The 21,245-nt window shown below is 47.5% G+C and overlaps 1 protein-coding gene across 4 annotated transcripts in view; it reads left to right on the forward strand.

Annotated features, from left to right (window-relative positions):
* Positions 1-6,405: 6,405 nt before the first annotated feature.
* Positions 6,406-21,245, forward strand: part of ENPP2 (ectonucleotide pyrophosphatase/phosphodiesterase 2) — a 131,511-nt gene continuing 116,671 nt past the window's right edge. For 2 of the 4 annotated variants that reach the window (XM_065903044.1, XM_065903049.1), the window contains exon 1: positions 6,406-6,494. In XM_065903044.1, coding sequence (XP_065759116.1) covers positions 6,420-6,494 — 75 coding nt within the window. In that variant the 5' untranslated portion in view covers positions 6,406-6,419. Of the gene's footprint in view, positions 6,495-7,279; positions 7,425-7,617; positions 7,697-21,245 lie in introns of those variants that run through there. The other 2 variants (XM_065903047.1, XM_065903046.1) reach the window with 2 other exon arrangements.

The raw sequence follows: 21,245 nt of genomic DNA on the forward strand, positions 1-21,245 counted from the left end.
GAAGGAGGGGTTACAATGCTGAGGCCAAGAAGGAAGCAGGCAGAGGGGCTAGTAAACACGCACCAGCAGCAGGGGGCAGCAGGTCCTCAGACGCCTCCAGCCCTTCCTGGCTCTCAGGCAGAATGGCCAGGACTGGGCTCACGGCTTGGCTTGTGCGACATGGCCCAGGATCTAGCCAACTAGAATCCTTAGCTAGAAACCTTTGTCAACAGCCAGCAACTGTGACCAGATTATCACTAAATTAGGTTAAGGAGTTGACACTTTATCTTTGCAACAGTGGAAAACCTCGCAGGGCACTCAGCAGAGTCATTCGGTCAGGTTAGAATTTTAGGATGATTTGTCCAATTGCAGTTTGGAAGGGAGATTCGAAGACTTCAAACTGGAGTCAATGGGAATGGTTGGGGGACTTTCTCAGAGGTCAGGATGAGAGGAAGCGGTGGCCTGGCCTTAAGGAGTGGCATCCATCAGAATTAGCACCGTCGTGAGTAAAGAGAAGCTAAGCAACAGTCTGAGGGAGCCAGGCAGGAACTGGAGTCTGTTACTCTTTCTCGCCAAAAGCCCACGTTAGTCAGAGACAGAATAGTGGATTTGCTGAACCGTGATTTTGACTCAGTGAGGAAGCAGTTTTTTTTTTAAACACCTTTACTGAGGTAAAATTGATATTAGAAATCTGTACATATCTAATGTATATAATTTGATGAGTTTGGCCATATACATCAGGAAAAATGGTATAGATGATCTTATTTGCCAAACAGAAGTAGAGACACAGAGGTAGAGAACTAAGGGGAAACATAGGAGGGTGGGAGGAATTGGGAGACTGGGGTGGATACAGGCGTGGTATCAATGCTATGTGTAAATAGATAACTGTGAGAACCTCCCGGACAGCACAGGGAACCCCTGTGCTCTGCGGGGACTTGAAGGGGAAGGAAGAGCAAAGGGAGGACACACGCGTATATGTGAGGCCGACTGGTTTCGGTATACAGTAGAGACTAACACTGCAGAAGGCAGTGGCAACCCACTCCAGTGTTCCTGCCTGGAGAATCCCAGGACGGCGGAGCCTGGTGGGCTGCCATCTATGGGGTCGCACAGAGTCGGACACGACTGAAGCGACTTCGCAGCAGCAGCAGAGACTAACACGACATCATAAAACAATTACAATAAAAATTAATTTAAAAAACCCAACAAAGTGACAAACATATCTATCCCCTCCAAAAGGATTCTTAACAATAGAAACTCAGCAAAGGAACAGACAGGGGAACAGCACAAGATCCCGTGAGTCCCCCACGCGGGCCCAAACGGCCTTTTGAGGTATCATCACCTCACCCGCACCAAGAACACCGATGTTTGCGGCAGCTTGCACTGTTTGTCCTCCCCTGGAAACTTTTTCATGAGGCAATTGAAGAATCTCATTCATTATCCCGAAAATCAGCTTGAGCTTTCACGGTTGTGCAATCGCACAAAGTTAAACTTTTACGGGCCCTTGGTTGGCCTGGCGCGAGTGAAACGTGAGCATGCAGGGTGGGTGTGAGGCAGACAGGGAGTCAGACAGTGATGGGATCAGTCGCCCTGCGGACTGGCCTTGGTCTGTGTTCCTGTCCTCTGGCTCCAATTAAGCGGTGCTTGAGGGCTAGCGTTTGATCTGGAAAAACCATTAATGAACAAAATAATCGTTCATGTTTTCTCTAGTTTTCTAACCGTGTTCAAAAATCTGTTGTTTTATTTTTTTAGGTCTCTTGGCTTTATTAATTTTTTAAAAAGTTTTTATTTTATATTGGAGTATGACTGATTAACAGTGCTGTGACAGCAGGAGACAGAGAAGGGACCTGGCCACACAAATCCATCTTTCCACTCACCCTCCACAGTCCCCTCCCACCCAGGCTGCCACATGCGCTGAGTGGAGTTCCCTGTGGAGGACCTTGTTGGTTATCCATGCTAAATCCAGCAGAGTAAAAAAAAAAATTAAAAAAAATAAAAATAAATCCAGCAGAGTGTACATATCTGACTTAGAGAATGAACTTATGGTTGCTGGGGCAAGAATGGGGGAGGAGACAGCGAGGGAATCTGGGATCGATATGGACACTCGGAAAATCTGCTAGTTTAACCGAAGGGAGAAAAATCCCTGCTGTGAAAGAGCAAGGTGTCAGGAAGAGTTGGACTCTAATTCCTAATGTTTTCCTCTCAGGTTCTGGAGAAACTTGATGAGATACACCCTTCTCTGGGTCTCATTTCCTTGTCTGAAGATTCTTCTGTGTGACAATCCCAGGCTTCTATGAAATCTTTGCATTTTGAAATGTCAGCTCATAGTAGGTTCTCAATATATATCTGAAAATTGGAGGGATGAGCCTTGTATGCTAAGCCCAGAGCTGTTAATGGGAGATACAGATATGTATACCTATGGCTGATTCATGTTGATGTTTGGCAGAAATCAACAAAATTCTGTAGAACAGTTATCCTTCAATTAAAAAGTAAAAAAAATTTAAAAAAACATTAAACAAACAAACAAAAAAAGGCCCTTTGTGTTTCAGCTGTTCTCAGTCATCGGCACAGGTGATGACTGGACACAGGCCCACGGGCATGTACACGGGCTGTCCAGTCACAGATGGGAGGAAGGCAATAAAGAGACGGGCCTGCAGCATCTGGACAGAGGTTTGCTAGATGTGCAGGAAAGGCCATTCACAGCAGGCGAAGTCAGGGACGGCCCTGGTGGGCCAGAGGTTAACAACACAGGCTCCTGTGCAGGGCACACAGGTTCGATCCCCAGTCGGGGAACTAAGATCCCACACACCACGGGGCGACAACCGAGCCCAATTCATCTCCACCTACCCGTCCCCCCGCAACTTTCCACTCATGGTAGCTTCTGCTCCCCACCATCCCTACTTTCATCAAGCAGAATACACATGACCATCTGGCGGGGGATCTCAGCATGATGTGTGAAGCTTTCCTAGAATAATTTTTCCTAGAAAAATTTTGAATTACTTTTGTAAAGCAGCAGAACCCTCTTTCCATATTAAATTTTACTTAGAGAAACAGTATGAAAACAGCTGTGGTCAGACATCAACAACTACAACATCATAAATATTTATCAGGCATTTATAATCTCCCAAGCGCTGTGCTATGCACTTGCAATATATCTTCTCATTTAATCTTTATTACGTTCCTATGAAGTGCTGCTTATAAGCCAGGATTATTTCTATCTTCTTTTTAGAAACGAGGTAGCTGGGATATCGGTAGAGAACCCGTCTGCCAATTCAGGAGACATAAGAGACCTGGGTTCCATCCCTGGGTTGGGAAGATCCCCTGGAGGAGGGATGGCAACCCACCCATGGTTCTTGCCTGGAGAATTGCATGGACAGAGGAGCCTGGTGGGCTACAGTCCACAGGGCTGCGAAGAGTTGGACACAGCTGAGCACAGCCGGGACTGAAGGTGACAGCTAACACACGCAGAGCTCGGGCAGATGCAGGCAGTCTGTCCTCAGTGCGGGTCCTCATGGCACAGGAGGTCAGGGGAGCCCGCCTGGAGTCTGCCTGCTCCCCTTCCTCCTGCGAGGGCAGTGGTAGCTAAGCCTGAGCCTCCTTGCTCCAGCTCAGGAATTCAGATGATTTACCAGGTTGCTGTGTGACATGATTTAAGAAATATTGCCCTGGTTTCTTCTCCAGAGCAAAGCACTCTACAGAGTCCATGTTCTGCCACGCTGATTCAACGTGAAAGGGGTCCTGTGGCCAAGTGAGTCTTCAGATGCAGAAGGAAGTGACAGTCACACACACACAAATGGGTGTTGTATGATTCTATTTACATGAAATATCCAAGACAGGCACATCTATAGAGACAAGAAGTAGACTGGTGGTCATCTAGGACTGCGAGATTGGGGAGTCATTAATGGATGATTAATGGGATGATTAATGGCTACAATGTCTTGCAAAGTTTTTTTTTTTGAGTGAAGAACATGTTCTAGAATTGATTGTGGTGATGATTAACTCTGTGAATACCTTAAAAACCACGACTTGTACCATTTAAATTGAGGAATTGTATGCTATGTAATTTATAGCTCAATGTGGCTGTTAAAAAACCCAAAACAAAAATAAACACAGCAACGATCTCCGAGTCAAAACGAATCACGACACAGCTGTTGGCAGCAACATGACCACTCTAACAGGGACACACGCAAGGAGCGGGGTGAGCCCTCTGGGGACACTGGGGAGGATCTGGTAGAGAAAAGGTCCTAAGCCCAAACCAGAGCTTCCTGGAAGTCCAGCAGCAGGGAAACGCCTCAGGCACCTGAGATGCTCTGTGGGTGATCTTGGTAGAGCTGATATTATGCTGAAGCTTAGAGCCACGAGAGTACAGGGCTTGTTTGCCTTGCACGCCCAAATAACAGATGCTGTGAGGAGGACCCAGGGGAAGCGGATTGCAAGATAAGCAGGAGCTCAATGATCCCATTCCCTGAATCGTTCATTCATCCGTTCATTTCTCTTTTCAGAAAATATTTATATGGATTTATTTGGCTGTGCAGGTCTTAGCTGCAACAGTCAGGATCTTCCATCTTCTCTGCAGCATGTCGGATCCGGCTCCCTGACTGGGGATCGAACCTGGGTCCCTTGCATTGGGAGTGCCGGGTCTTAGCCACTCGATCCTGAGGGAAGTCCCCATCCCTTCATTTCTTTGCCAAGCCTCACCCATGTGTCAGCCAGACATTTTAGGTCTGTGGTCTCTGGCTTGGCTTTTACAATTGCCTGCAAAATTAACAAAAACTGGTAATAGAGTCTCACCCCAGGGAGTGCCCTGGGTGTCAGGATTTTTTTCAGAGCTCCTCAGGGAGTTCTCACTTAGTCAATATTGAAAACCAGTAGGCTGCCTAATGGAGATAAAAAATAAAACAGTAAGGCAAAAATGGTTGAGGCACTTGGGGGTTATAATCGACAAATGTTTTTTGAAAGTCTAAAAGATGGATCCCAGCCCTCATGAAGTTTCAGGCTAGTGGAAGCAGCAGGAAATAGACAGGTAAGGGAACAAGGGAATCTCTCGTCACAACACGGGGTAAAGGATGTGACTGAAGTGAAGAAGGTTGATAGCTGATAACAAGGGAGAGGACAGCTTCCTGGATCGGCTGGTCGGGGAAAGACTCTGTGAAGAGGTGACTTAAAACTTGGTTCTAAAGGAGGAACTGGCCTTGGAAGATCCACCAAGAAGTATGTTCTATGCAGTGGACACATGGTGTGTGTGTGTGTGTGTGTCTTTGTTAAAAAGAATAGGCGTGTACTCAGACGATATTAGGAAAGATGGAGCACGCTCTGTGGGAGACAGTTGAATGTGTTTGTAAACTGATGAAATCAGTAAAGAACAAACTGAAAGCTAAGGGGATAGTTGATGAAAGAATGTTCCAGAAGACCTGAGAAGAGAGGGATTCTGTCGCACGCAGACTGGAGACTGGACATACAGTTTCTGGTGCCAGGACAAGAAGCAGAGCTCCCTCCTGCTAGTTCCTGTGATCTCTGCTGGCGAAGGGGAGACTGCTGAAAGAAAGGCGGCAGGGAGTGGGTTCTGAGGGGTGGGAAGGACTGTGGAGTGGGCGGGGGGCTGGCCTGGGCTGCGTTGAAGGCGTCTAGGGGGCCAGGCAGTGCGCCACGGCCGCGGGGCAAGCAGGTGCTGGGGCCGGTGGACACGCTATGCGCTGCTGTGTGGCGCTCACAGAGCACGATGCTGTGGCTGGGGCTTTGGAGATGGTCTGACCCTGGTTGGACCGGGAAACAAACAACAGGAAAGCGAGTTAAGATGAAACTGACATTAAAGTCATAAAACCGGGACATAAAGGAAGGAAGTGATGTCGAGAAGGAGGAAAAAAGCAGAAGACCTCTAAAGAGTCAAAAACCAAACAAGCATAATGGGAAGAAGGGAAGGCATCAGAACAGAGTTAGTTCCTTGTTACTCCATGGTAGCCCTGCACATACACAATAAAGTACTTGTACTTGTAAGGATAACAGTAGCTACTTGTCACTGTCAGAAGAAAGGCAAAGGGTTTGACCTACATAATTTCATTTAATTCTCATGGCACATACCATAATCCCCATTTTACTGATGAGAAAACTGAGGCTTAGTGAGGTTAAATATATTTCTTGCAGTTTATAGCTAGGAAAAGGAAGAAACTGTATCTGTCTGATGACGCCAATGCCCACAACCACCAGACAGATACACATTTCTTGCTGTAGAATAGTCTATGACTCCTGCACCCTCGAGTTAAGAGCTGGTAACCCAAGCCAGTCATAGTAACCCATCAGGCTCGGCAGGATGAAGTCCAAATCCCCTCAAGAGACACAGAAGATCAGAGTCCAAACCACACCCTCCTCTCAGTCACAGCCTCCCACGCCCTCTGTTCTCCCCTGCAGGAACTATTTTCAGAAAGGCCTCAGGACAGCTTTTGGACATGATGCTGTCCGGGTCAGTGGTGTTCTTCTTCCTCTTCTCCTGGCCGAAACCTTCCAGTCCTTCCAGATTGAGTGTGAGTATCAGCCCCTCTCCCCTTGTCTCAGTGGAAAAATCAGAGTGATGCCACTTTCCAGACCAGCTGTCTCCAGAGCATCTCTGCTGACCTGCACCACAGCTGTCCTCCTCGCACTAAAATTCTGGTACACTGACTCCTTGTTCAGGGCTCTCTTTACAGTCTCACAGCCCTTTCCCCTTTCATTCAGTATTTCACCATCTGGAAGGGTCCAGAAAAAGGAGGGGAAAAGACTCTGACCAAGACCAGGGATGGACTCAGAGCAGCCTCAGGAATCCCTGGGCTTGTTCCAGCACTTCAGAGTGACCAGTCTGGTTCTCGCAGCATCCTTTTAGCAGTTGGCAAAGAGGAGAAATCAGACAATAAAACAATGTAGTCTATGAACTCAAGGTATCTGTGGACATCCTTAACTTTTAACACTTTTTTTTTTTTAACACTTCCTAACACTTTTATAATCCAAAAATTAGAATAGTTATCTTTGCTCTATGTTATTATACATTATGACTGTAATAGGTGCTTCTGTGTTATAATTCAGTTAGTGGGGTGGGTCACTCAGCAGGGAGGTGGGTGGTTTGTGGGTGCACCCAGGATGTGGTTGAAAAAACCCCAGCAGATTTCACTTTCTGGTTGGGTGACTGGGTAAATATCTTATTTTTCTGGAGCTGCTGTTTCATTCTGTGTAGAATGGCAGTCGTAGGAGAGCCTTCCTGGCATTGTTTGGGAGGTCAAATGACAGGCTGATTGTCCAAAGGTCTTTGTCAACTGTTGCAAGCTTCAGGGGGAGAAAATGGGGGTATTATTTCTCGGAGTGTGAGAGGACTTTATAGGAGGCACTGCCCGCGTTTAACCTGGAAATGCTAATTCAGGGAACTCACCAACCGCGCGGCAGGAAACCCCGGGGAGAGGCCGGGGCCGGATGCAGGAGCAATGGCAAGTCAGACCCCATGGAGTCTCCCTGAAAGACGAACATTAACCCGGCGCGTCGGGGTGGGGGCGGCGGCCCCCGGACGCCCCGTCTGCGCCCCCGGGGCCGCTCCAGGCAAAGGTCAAGCGCGCGTCCTGCCGGAGGCCGGCTTCCAATGGGCGCCGGGGCCCCGGGACGGCGGCCCCGCGCGGGGAGGCCGGGAGGCGGGCGGCCGGCCGGGGGCAGGGCCGGCGGGGCCGCGCGGGGCCGCAGCAGCATGGGCCGCCGCGCCGAGCGGGTAGGTGGGCGCCGGGCTGGGCCGGGCTCCGGGCTCCTCCGGGCGCCTCCCCGCGCGGGACGCGGAGGGGGGGCTCGCCTCCAGCCTGGGCGCCCGGGAGCGTCGGGGTTTGCAAACGCGCGCCCCGTTTCTGGAGACCCGGCCGCTGGTCCCGGCGGGGCGGCGGCTCCGGGCGATGGGCGCCCCAGGCGCAGCGGGGTCGGGGTCCGCGGGGCTCCGTCCTGGGGCCGGCCGGGCGCTTTGTGCGTTACCTGCGGAACCAGGGCTGTGCGGGGAGGACCGGCTTGTTGTTTTAAGCCATCGGTTACGGCGAAGCCCTCGGGGGGGTCCTCCGCCTGGCCCCGGAGCAGACGCCCTCCGGAGGCCGGGTCCGCTCCCGAGCCGCGGGCCTCTGTGCCTCCCCCGGGCCGAGCGGAGCCTCTCCGCTGGGACCGGAGCGGGAGCCGCGGAGTCCGGCCGGGCCGCCTCGGAGCCGGCACCCCGCGGGGCGGGACGGGGGCCCAGGGCGGCGGGGGTCGGGGCTGCAGTCCTCCACACGCCCCGGTTTCAGTTTAAAGGTTCACCCCGGATAAGGGCAGGGAACAAAAGCCCCGCTGGCGCCCGGCAGGACGCAGAGGAGGAGGCCGCCCTGGCGTCTGTGGAGGTCGTTCCCCTCCGGCCGGCGGGGCCAGGGACAGACCGTCCTCCTCACCTCAGCCAGTAGGTGTTTGTGAGTTTCCGCGCTTCCTCACCTCAGCCAGTAGGTGTCTGTCACGTTTCCGCGCTTCCTCACCTCTGCTACTAGGTGTTTGTCGAGTTTCCGCGCCTCTCCACCTCAGTCACTAGGTGTCTGTCACGTTTCCGCTTCCTCACCTCAGTCACTAGGTGTATGTCGAGTTTCCGCGCCTCCTCACCTCAGTCAGTAGGTGTCTGTCACGTTTCCGCGCCTCTTCACCTCAGTCACTAGGTGTTTGTCGAGTTTCCGCGCCTCTCCACCTCAGTCACTAGGTGTCTGTCACGTTTCCGCTTCCTCACCTCAGTCACTAGGTGTATGTCGAATTTCCACGCCTCTTCACCTCAGTCAGTAGGTGTCTGTCGCGTTTCCGCTTCCTCACCTCAGTCACTAGGTGTTTGTGAGTTTCCGCGCCTCCTCATCTCAGTCAGTAGGTGTCTGTCGCGGTTCCGCTTCCTCACCTCAGTCACTAGGTGTCTGTCGAGTTTCCGCGCCTCTTCACCTCAGTCAGTAGGTGTCTGTCGCGTTTCCGCTTCCTCACCTCAGTCACTAGGTGTTTGTGTTTCAGCGCCTCCTCATCTCAGTCAGTAGGTGTCTGTCGCGGTTCCGCTTCCTCACCTCAGTCACTAGGTGTATGTCGAGTTTCCGCGCCTCTTCACCTCAGTCAGTAGGTGTCTGTCGCGTTTCCGCTTCCTCACCACAGCTACTAGGTGTTTGTCGGGTTTCTGCGCTCCCTCACCTCAGTCACTAGGTGTTTGTGAGTTTCCGCGCCTCCTCATCTCAGTCAGTAGGTGTCTGTCGCGGTTCCGCCTCCTCACCTCAGTCACTAGGTGTCTGTCGCCTTTCCGCGCTTCCTCTCCTCAGCCAGTAGGTGTTTGTCGAGTTTCCGCGCCTGCTGTCCGCCGCCTTCCCATGACTCTCCCACCCAGCTTCTTGAAAGAGCGGATGACGCTCACCATCTCCATGTCCTCCTGCGCTAAGTCGCTCAGTCGGTCAGCATCTTTGAGACCCCATGGACCGCAGCTTGCCAGGCCCCTCTGCCCAGGGATTCTCCAGGCGAAAGCACGGGAGTGGTGGTGTGTCCTCCTCCAGGGCGTCTTCCCCACCCTGGGCTCGAACCTGCGTCTCTCAGGGCTCCTGCACCACTGGCCCAGGCGGTGCCGAGGGGCCTCTGCTCTGCTCTGAGGACGAAGCTTGGCCGGGGTGCCAGAGGCCTCTGGGAGCTCCACCGTGCAGTCTGTGGCCTTCAGCCTTCCCCAGGGCTTCTCTGTGTCATTGTGAGCGGTTGCTCACCCTCGCTCTGATGAGTTTACTGTCCTGGAGTCTGATGCCTGCCTCCTGGTCCCCTCTGACCTGCCTCCCTTGCAGTCCCATTGACTGCCTCCCTTCAGCAGTGTTGGTGTGTCCCGCTGCCCTCTGGCTTCCCCTTGGTCTTCCTGGGATACCTCATCCACTCTGGTGGCTCCCCCGCTCCATACATATCTGTAGCCTGTTTGGGTCTTTCTCCTAAATCCCACGCTTCTCTACCGCACCTCTCCGCTCTGTGGTCTCACGGAGCCCCTTCAAGTCCACTAGTTCAGACAGCATCTCCTCCCCTCCCCTCTTAGGCCCGCTCCCCCGCCGTTGTCCTCCGCTAAAATGGGGTCCCTGGTCGTCCAAGCCACACAGGCCAGAGTCACCCCGGACAGAGCCACCGTCCCCTTTCATTGATGATGCTGGTCAGGCCCCAAGTCCTGTCCCCCTCCCTGCTTCATGGGTTTTGCGCACTTGCCGGTGTCTCCAGGCCAGCTCCCACTGTTTGCCCCACGTTGACTCTGGTCCCAGCTTTCTGTGAGTCTCATTTGAGACCAGTACTGCCCACCCCCAGGCGCCCTGTCTTGTCACTCTCCTGTATCAAATGGTCTTTCTAAAATGCAGTGCAATCACGCAGATCTTTTTGGAAGAGTGTGCAGTGGGTTCCTGGTTTTTCCTTTTGAGAACAATGTTGACGTACACAGGAGCTCTGGACTTACCCTTCACCTCTGTCTTCAGTGTGATCTCTTGGCAGTCACCCACTCCCTCTGCACGTGTGATGCACGTTTGATGCGCACCGTATGCATGCAGTGTGTAAATTCAGGCATGTGAATCTGTTTCCTCACCCTAACTTTCCTCCGTGTCCTTCTCTAGGGTCTGGTCTGACTTACGTTTTTTTCTTAGACTTGGCTGGCAGCCCCTCTCCTGGAGACCACCCAGGCCATCAGCTCCTTATCCTCCAGCAGGGTGGGTGGTCCTTTCCTTTTCTCCCAGAGTTTCCTCTTCTCTTCTGTCAGAGCATTTACCGTTCTTTGTTGCAAGTGTCTGCTTGCTTGTCCGTCCTCCACTGGTCTGTAGGCTTCTCGAGGGCAGGATCAGCTCTGTCTGTCCTCGCGTCCTTTGAGCCTGTCCTCTGGATCCAGGGGGGACGCACAATGCATTTATGTGAATTCTTGTACAATTCTGATCAGTGACAATGATCTTCAGGTGTTGAATAAGATGACAGAGATACAATGTATAATACAACACGTAAAGAATGAAGAATGAACATCAACCCTGATGATCAGGGACAGGCACAGTCTTCCAGTATTGAACAAGTGAAGGTGTAGACTTTCAGGGTGTTTGAGATAACCCAAGTGAGGTGGACTTCTTTTGTTGTTTTAGCTGTACAGCATGTAGGATCTTAGCTCCCTGACCGGGGATCGAACCTGTGCCCCCTGCATTAGAAGCTCAACGTTCCAGCCCTGGAACGGCCAGTGGAGTCTCAAGGTGGGCCTCTGAGAGAGCCCTTTGATAAACTGACATCAAATAATCAAGCTGGCATGTTTTGACACCAGAAACAAGGCTCTGAAGGGACCAGCAGAGGAGATGTCTGAGGCCTGCTAGAGTGATGGAGGCTTTGGAGACTAGAGATGAAAAACTTCAGTTTAATTTTCTAAAGAAATATGTGCATTCAGAATTCTACGGGCAGAGTGACGGTGACGTTCTAATAGGGAGCTATTTAAACTGCAAATTGTACTTTGAACTGTTTGGAGACCCAGTACATTACTGTGAGATTCAAATATACATTACTTTTTAGAAAAAAATGTGTCATATACACCATATGGTGCTTTTTGTAAACTTTCAGGAGGTTCGTCCAAGACTGCTCTTGGGCCCCCTGGCATGGTCATGAACCTCAGGCTCAGAATCTCTAATCAAAGGTGTTATTCATTCAGCAGGCATTTGGGAGAGCAGGAGGTGATCACCAGGAGCCCACTTCAGTCCAAGAATGCACCTTTTCTCTTTTGGGAGGGTCCCAGTGGACTGAGTGCCATTGAGCTTGCAGTCGAATCACTGGGGGTCGTGTCCCTGCTCGAGCCCTTGTGAGCTGCATGACTTTCTCTCTGAGGGACCATTTTATTATCTATTAAAAAAGGATAACTAAAATAAAGTTTATGAAAGGATTGACATCTGGAACATAATTATACTCAGTTTACCTAGTCAATTAAAAAACTGTAATTTTAGGAAGGGCCCAGATCTCGTGACGTGCTCCTGTGTTAGAAGCATGAGTGTGGGCTGGATCAGTGACTGTCTGAACGCATTCCCTAAAGCATAGCTGATTGGCAGATGGACCTCTTTAGAAGGTGTGCTCCTGGGGTCCATCTCCACTCCTGTTTTATTCAATATTATTAATATCCATGAAGGTATAGCACACTACTCACGTTTGCTCAAGAGACAAGGCTTAATTAAGGATTAGGGATCCAGAAGTTAGCAATATGTTGTAGTACACTTTGATATTTTATCTTTGGAAGGAGTGTGCAAAAATAGATGAAAAATGTATTGTGTGTGCCCAAAGTCATTTGCACATTATTGTGTGTGTGACACAGAGAGGGAGTGCGTTCGAGCACAGAAGAGGGAAAGTTAAAGTCAGAAGTGGTGGCTTCGTATACTTGCGGTGTAGGGACTTAAATGGACAGTGAAATCAATTATGAAGTTTTCTGCTAAAATAAAGTTAGGTTTTTTTAAAAGAGGTGTGGAATATAGAAGGCAATTGTGTAGGGCCATTGTCACTCTAATATGTGTTATGCAGACCACATCTAGAACAATTGTATCTAGTTCTGGGTGCTAAATATGAACTCATTAGCAGTTTTTGAGCACATGTATGTATGTGGTGATGGTTTAGTTGCTAAGTTGTCTCCGACTCTTTGCAACCCTATGGACTATAGCCTGCGAGGCTCCTCTGTCCATGGGATTTCCCAGGTAAGAATACCGGAGTGGGTTTGCCATATATATACATTTTTTTGAGCACATATATTGGGTTGGCCAAAAAGTTCATTTGAATTTTTCTGTAAGATGTTACAGAAAAATTATATATATATATATGTATGTGTGCGTGTGTGTAGTATGTATATATATGTGTATGTGTATAGAGTATGTTTATATATACATATATATATGTATATATATATATGTACACATACATGTATACATATATTGGGTGGGCCAAAAAGTTCGTTCAAGTTTTCCCATAACATCTTATGAAAAAATCCATAAAATCCATCCATACTGTAAAATATATATATATATAATATATGTAAATATATATATATATATACACACACACACATACATATATATGTGCACACTGTGTTCCAGTCACTGTGCTTAGATTCTGATGATCATGGTGCTGAAAAAACAGACTTGTTTTCAGGGCGTTCACAGTATAGGCAAGGTGCTAGATGAACAAGCAGGGGATTTTAATTCAATGTTATACTTGCTATAATAGGGGAAGCTTAGGTCCCTGAGGAACCACTTAAGGGGTTTTTAATTCAGACTTAATGGAATCGGGGTAAACTTCTAGAGGCAATGATGTTTATACCGAAACCCAGAAGCGAAGTATGGGTTATCAAGGCACAGGTGGTGGAGGGAGGGAAGAAGGTTCCACGTGTAGGTGAAGTGACTTGGGTGGGGCAAAAGTCCTGTGCAAGGAACCGAGGGAAGGGGCATGCACCCCGGGGGATGTGGGGAGGAGAGAGACGAGAGCAGAGAGGTGGGTGGGCCTAGAACTTCGTGCTGCGAGGCTCTGGCTGACCTTCAGAGCAGTAGGGAGCTATTGAAGGTTGTAAGCAGGGCAGTGTCACAGTCAGTTTTGTGGAAAGATCAACGTAGTTTGGAAAGATCAATCAGTTTTGGAAAGATCAATATAGACAATGGGTTAGAGGGATGGTCAATGGGAGAGAGAGAGAGAAAGAAGGGGTGGGAAATGGCTTAGGAGGAATTGCTGTGGTATAAGCAAGAAGAGATGGTGGCTCCAACCAAGATAGTAGCAGGCAGCTGACAAGAGAGGGGCATTTTCAAAACTCATTAGGAGCTAGAAAGCAAGGAGCAACGCACATCGTGCTGCTGTGAGGACGGTTGCAGGACGTTTAACCCGCAGAGACGTCCAGAGAGCCTCTTTAGCCGTCTCCACGTCTTCCTCTCTCCTGTGGGAGAAAGCTTAGACTGTGCCGACTCTCCGAGATGGCAGCAATGGCCAAGTGGGTGGGAGATACAGGGAGATGAATTTCAGCTCAGTACAAGGAAGAACTTTCTAACAGAGCTGATCCAAGGCAGTGTGTTCTTTGTCACAGAGATATTTAAGCAAAGGCTTGATAAATATTCTAGGAACAGTTACGGAGGTAGGGATGGAGTGGCCAAGCTAGAGGGCATTGACATTTCTTGTCAACTCCAAGATTCTAAGATTCCGGGTATGAAGTTCAGATATCTTACTTAGCTTGGCATTTAAGGCCCACTGTGACCCCGCCGTCAGTAGGACAGCCATATGCCCTGGTTTCCCTCTGTCTTTCTAGTGAATGCCTGTCACCTTCTAGTAGCTATTAAGAACACTCAGTATTCCCTCTCAAAAGTCTTCGTCTGATACATTTTTATGATCATCCATCTCTTGACTTGGTATTCCTGCCTTATCCCCCGGCATCCTGTTAGACACCCTAAGAACTACTCATACTGGACTTTTGTTACTCCTAGAGGAGACGTAGCGTTCTGTTGCATGTTGGTTCACTTAAGTCATTTCCTCTGCCAGGAATACCCCTCCTCTTTATATTCTAAGTACCTTACTGAGAATATACTTTTTCATAAAGGCCTAACCTAAATGGGCTTTCCAGATGGTTCAGCAATTAAGTATTCACCTGCAAGCAGGAGGCCTGGGTTCGATCCCCGGGTCAGGAACATCCCCTGGAGTAGGAAATGGCAACCCACTCCAGTATTCTTGCCTGGAGAATCCCATGGACAGAGGAGCCTGATCGGCTGTAGTCCACAGGGTCCCAAAAGAGTTGGACACAACTGAGCAACTAAACAACAGAAACAACCTAAATCAAATGCCGAGTCCTTCATCCACTTTCTGATAATTTTATAAGCTTCGTTACAGTGCTAAGTGCTGCGTCATGCTCAGTCGCTTCAGCCGTGTCTGACCCTTTGTGACCCTGTGGACCGTGCCCCGCCAGGCTCCTCTGTCCATGGGGTTCTCCAGGCAGGAACCCTGGAGTGGGCTGCCGATAGTGCCGAGTGTCAGGGCAGAATGATTTTCATATGTATTTGGTTTTTTACTTTTTAATGGACGTGTCGTAGCTTTATCACATTGTGCCGGTTTCTGCCTTACAGCGCGTGACTCAGCTGTGTGCATACATCCATCCCCTCCCCGGTAAATGTCCCTCCCGCCCCAGCCTGTGGCTCTGGGTCGCCGCAGAGCACCGGCCTGAGCTCCCTGTGCGGCGTGGCAGCTTCCCACCAGTGAGCCTATTTTACACCTGGAAGCGGATCTTTATACATATTTGACCTCCCTCTGTTATCCCCTAGGAGTCTAGTGCAAAGACCTGTGAAAAACAGTCACCCAGTGGTGTGAATTATACAATGTCTAAGGCAGTAACCTTCAGAAGAAAATTCTCATTTATTAAAAAAGTCGTATTTTCATTTTATGATTTATGTATTTTGTGGAAAAAATTTAACAAGAAGAGTAACAGGGGAAAAATTATCTACAATCTTGGGTACCTAGAGACCAGCATATTAACATGTCAGTGGATATCCCTTCTTTATTCTTTTATGCACATGTAGCCTTAAAATTGGAATCACGAGTATCCTTCTATAGCCTGCTTTGCATTAAAACATACCAAGTGTTTTACTCCATGTCATTGTATGTTCTTCAAAAACGTGGTCTTCCATGGGTGATGAATTCTGTTCCATCCTGTGGCTGTCTCGTGCTTTGCTTAACTAACTCCTCGCAGTGGACGTCAGGTCGTTTCTATTTTTCAGTGTTGCCAGGAATGCTTTGATGACCATCTGAGACATACATCTTGTTCCCACACGTCCATTCTGTGAGGGACATTTACATTTTGTAAAATTGCAAGACAGCTGATGACCAAATACTGATATTGAGTTGCTTAGAAAACATGAGTTTAAAAAGGGTCTAATTTAACTTAAAAACTTCGTTTCTACTCTATGTTGTATAAATCTGTTGTATATGACACTCTATGTGTGTGCACCTATGTCTCCACTTCTCAGTCCTCTAACTGAATGAAGGAATCTGATTGTAAAATGTGTCAATAATCGTAGGCTTGATGCGGGAGTGAGACATAACCAGTAAATACATTTCTTGAATGAAGAACTGAGAGTTTGAAATCTAGAAACTTTAACATCTCTCTATCAGTATGACGCATTTTTATTTCCAAGCTAAATATAAGAAAAATGATGACATGTATGTTACAGGATAAAGAGAGTTCTCTGAAAAGAGAAACATTGCCTAATATTCTGGTGTCTGGAAAAGATACGTGACCATCTTCTTAGATTTTTATTCTAAAGAGAATAATTAATCTCCTTAGACACTCAACAAGCAGGTATATCTCCACTGTAGAGTGAAATGTTTTCATCTGAGAAGTAGGTCTTGGTTGGGAAACACTGTGAATCAGTTTGGTGACTTTTTAACAAAATAAATGAAAGATCTTGTCGTGGATTAAATGGTATCTGTCCCCTACCCCTTGAAGTCCTGATCCCTAATACTTGTAAATGTGACCTTATCTGAAGGTAAGTTCTATATTAGTTGTTCAGTTCAGTTCAGTCACTCAGTCGTGTCTGATCCTTTGTGACCCCATGGACTGCAGCATACCAGGCCTCCCTGTCCATCACCAACTCCCGGAGCTTGCTCAAACTCATGTCCATTGAGTCACTGATGCCATCCAGCCATCTCATCCTCTGTCATCCCCTTCTCCTGCCTTCAATCTTTCCCAGCATCAAGGTCTTTTCAAATGAGTTAGTTCTTCACATCAGGTGGCCAAAGTATTGGAGTTTCAGCTTCAGCATCAGCTCTTCCAATGAGTATTCCAGACTGATTTCCTTTAGGATGGACTGGTTGGATCTCCTTGCAGTCCAAGGGACTCTCAAGGGTCTTCTCCAACACCACAGTTCAAAAGCATCAATTCTTCGGTGCTCAGCTTTCTTTACAGTCCAAGTCTCACATCCATACATGACTACTGGAAAAACCATAACTTTGACTAGACGGGCCTTTGTTGGCAAAGTAATATCTCTGCTTTTTAATATGCTGTCTAGGTTGGTCATAGCTTTTCTTCCAAGGAGTAAGTGTCTTTTAATTTCATGCTGCAGTCACCATCTGCAATGATTTTGGAGTCCCCCAAAATAAAGTCTGTCACTGTTTCCATTGTTTCCCCATCTATTTGCCATGATGTGATGGTACCAGATGCCATGATCTTAGTTTTCTGAATGTTGAGCTTTAAGCCAACTTTTTCACTCTCCTGTTTCACTTTCATCAAGAGGCTCTTTAGTTCTTCTTCACTTTCTGCCATAAGGGTGGTGTCATCTGCATATCTGAGGTTATTGATATTTCTCCCGGCAATCTTGATTCCAGCTTGTGCTTCATCCAGCCCAGCATTTTGCATGATGTACTCTGCATATAAGTTAAATAAGCAGGGTGACAATATACAGCCTTGACGTACTCCTTTTCCTATTTGGAACCAGTCTGTTGTTCCATGTCCAGTTTTAACTGTTGCTTCCTGACCTTCATACAGATTTCTCAGGAGGCAGGTAAAGTGGTCTGGTATTCTCATCTCTTTAAGAATTTTCTGTGCATATGGATTTGCTCAAAAGTTCATTTGCATTTTTCCATTACAGGTTATGGAAAAACTTGAATGAACTCATTGCCCAACTATATATAAATAGTTGAGAGAGAGATTTATTATAAAAATTGACTCACCCGAGGATGGAGGCTGAGAAGATCATTCATGTATTGTCTGCAAGCTGAAGGACCAGAAACTGGTGGTGTAATTTACTGTTTGTCCAAAGAATTGCAGGGCTAATGGTGTAAGTCCCAGTCTGAATTCCAAGGTTTGAGAACCAGGAGCACCGATATTGAGGAAGGAGATGGATGCCCCAAATCAGCAAAAAGAGCAAATTCACTCCTCCTCCCTCTTTTTTTTCTGTTCAAGCCCCAGTGAATGAAGTGGTGCAGATCAATATTGTTGAGGATAATCTTTACTCAACCAATTCAAACACTCACCTCTTCCAGGAACACCCTCACAGACACCTGGGGAAATGTTCTGCCAGCTATAGGGGTGTCCCTTAGCCCAATCACATCAATTAGTCATCATAAGGATCTTTACAGAGGTAATCAAAGTAAGGTCCAGTGGGCCGTCACCCACTGTGACCACTGTCCTTGTGAAAAGGGGAAATTTGACACAGAGATGGGGAGGAAGGTGATGGAAGAGACACAGAGAGGAGATGGCCATCCTCGGACCCGAGAGGAGGGGACGGGAACAGACCCTGGAGGGACCCAACCCTCTGACACCTTGGTTTTGGACATCTAAGCCTCCAGGCCTGAGACACAATCATTTCTGTTATTTCAGTCACCTGGTTTGTGGTACTTTGTTATGGCTTAACACAGATTTAAATTAACACAGATTTCAGGAGAGCGTAATTCCCCTGGTGTGGTTTCAGCGGATAACAGCAACACAACATTGTTCTGCTCTTCCGTCACCAGAGATGATGGTGTTGTCCCTAGGCATGACAGCAGATGGAGTGTCGCTGTGTCAGTCACAGAGTATTTTCTAACTGATCTCCTTTGAGCCTGACCATAACAGATGAGCATTCTTTTCCTTTCTCTGGCATTGCCACGGGGCCTGCGGGATCTTAGTTCCCCGACCAGGGACTGAACCTGGACCCTTGCCTTGGGAGTGGGGCGTCTTAACCACTGGACCACCAGGGAAGTCCCGAGATGAGCGTTCCCCCGCCTCTGGTTTAGTGATAGGAACAGAGGTTCAGAGAGGCCAAGTGAATTATTCAAAGCTGCACAGCTCAGAAGTGGTAGGCCTGAAACTCAAATATTGGCCTTTGGATACTACATACCATATGATTTTAGTGAAAACATGATGCTTTTCACCTTTGTGGACATGCCAAATATCATCTTCCCTGTTTAAAATTTGAAAAGACTTTGAGTTGTGGCATGCTGAGCCGGTTTTTTTTTTTTTTCTTTCTTTCTTTCTTCTCCTAAATCCCCTGAGAATGATTTAATAATCCCACTTGTTGGAAGACCTCTGATGGCTGAAGACACCTACTCCACCCATGTCTTCATTATCAGATATTTATCAGGAATTTAGGCACCCGTGTTTATGTGCACAGAATATCTCTTCTCCACTCAGAAGCTTTGTTTACTGACAAAATGGACTTTCTCGGGACACAGTTTGATTACTGACAAATCCAACCGCAAAACTTTGGACATGTTGGATATAATTGAGTTTTTCCATCATTAATTCTGCTCAGATATTAATTCAGCATCGTGATGTGAGGAGCGCCAAACAAGTTCCAGGAAGCGCTTGTCTTTAGTCAGCAGGAACAAATGCAAGATTACTGCACTTTTTCCCTGGGTGACCTAAGCCTGTTCTTGGCACCAGTGCGTGCAGAGCGCTGGTTGTCTTAGTGTTTCAGTGGCTTCTACCCAGGGGACTTATTAGTTTTGAACCTTGGGGATAATTCCTTAAGAATGTAATTCTTCTTCTCCCTGAAAGAACAAAATGTTGCTTGTGTTGGGCTATTCTTGTTATGGGATAAAACCAGCAGTTTCCAAATTATGGCATCATAAAGGTTTGTAGGTTGGACTGTCAGATTCGGGAAAAGACAAGCAAACCAAAATAGACAACAGCAACCCTTCCTAACCCACTCCCAGGATGCCCCAGTTAAATTTCACTTGCAAATAAACAAGAACTACTTTTTTAGTATAAATATGTCCCCGATATTGAAAATACTAAAAAAAAAAAAAAAATTTGTCTCCGGCAACCTTACCTGTAAGATTATAAGATTACACTGGGGGTAGAGTACTGATAATTTATCAGTATTTCAAAAATCTATGAAAACTGTCCATTTACCTAAGTGAGACTTCAGAGTTTGCTGCAAATGTTAAATGTCCTTGATTTTGATTGGGATTTTCTTTGATCCAGCTCCACAGCATCGGTCATCTCACACTGAAACCATAGTTATATTACCATTTTTGATGACTTGTATTCCAGGGATCATGCAAAGTACATATATTATCTCATGTCATCCTCAAAATCAGAGGCTGGAGAACAATAGCCTATAGCCAGATCTGATCACTGCTTATTTTGTAAATAAAATTTTGTTGAAACAGTTACCTCCTTGTTTTCTGTATAGTTTGGGGCTGCTTTGATGTTACAAGTTGAGTAGTTGAGGTAGACCATTGTATGGCCCACAAGACCTAAAATATTTATTATTTGGCCCCTTACAGGAAAAGTTTGCCAACACTGGTTCAAAACCATCCTTTGAAGAAGTTACCTGTGTTCTCACTTTTAGAATGAAAGCATAGAGACCCACAGGGTTCGTAACTGGGTAAATTCTCATAGGGCTTCCCAGGTGGCTCAGTGGTAAAGAATTCGCTTGCCGCTGCAGGAGACAAAGAAGGTGCGGATCCAAGCCCTGGGTGGGGAAGATCCCCTGGAGGAGAGAATGGCTTCCCACTCCAGTATTGCCTGGAGAATCCCAGGGACAGTGGAGCTGAGCCCGTGGGGTCGCAAAGAGTCGGACACGACAGAGCAACTGAGTGTACCTGCACACGAGGTCTCACCACTTTTAGAATTCAAACCAAGTTCCGTCGAATCCCACGCCTTCTGCTCTGGCTATAGCTGGCCCTAAGGGTGATGGTCAGTTATGTGTATCCTTAAATGGTTTAACAATGGGGAAACTGATTTCTGATTTCTTATTGAATACTGTTCATCTCAAAGACAAGGCAGATTGTATGGGGTAGTGGTTAAGCAGCCAGGCTCTGGAGCCACATTGCTTAAGCCCCGGATCAACCTCCTAATTTCTCTGTATCTCGATTTCCGTTCCTGTAAGTTACAGAGGATGATAACACCTATATGCATAACTGTTATCGAGGTTAAGTGAGACGAAGTCTAAAAAATGGGAAGAGCATTTGATGTGTGGGTCACAGGGCGTTTATTATATTTATTTCAAATTATTACTTCAAAATAAGGGTGAAATAAAGAGTCTGGAGAAGTTGGGAGCATTTGCCACGGTTGGTTGACAGAGCAGCTCAGCCAGACGGCTCGGAGAGCGTGGTGGCCCTGCTTGTCAGCTCCCAGTGAGGAGAGACAGCTGTCTGGCTTCTTCATGTCAGCATGTCTCGTTTTATTTGCTTTACGGCGCTTCACAGATAACGTCTTTTTTTTTTTTTGTAATCTGAAAGTTTGCAGCAGCTCTGTGTGAAACTAGTCAATGGGTGCCACTTTTCCAACATCATTTGCTCAGTTTGTGTCCCTGTGTCTCATTTTGGTAATT

The sequence above is a fragment of the Muntiacus reevesi genome, chromosome 12 (assembly GCF_963930625.1).
Source record: "Muntiacus reevesi chromosome 12, mMunRee1.1, whole genome shotgun sequence".
Classification (NCBI taxonomy): Eukaryota; Metazoa; Chordata; class Mammalia; order Artiodactyla; family Cervidae; genus Muntiacus; species Muntiacus reevesi.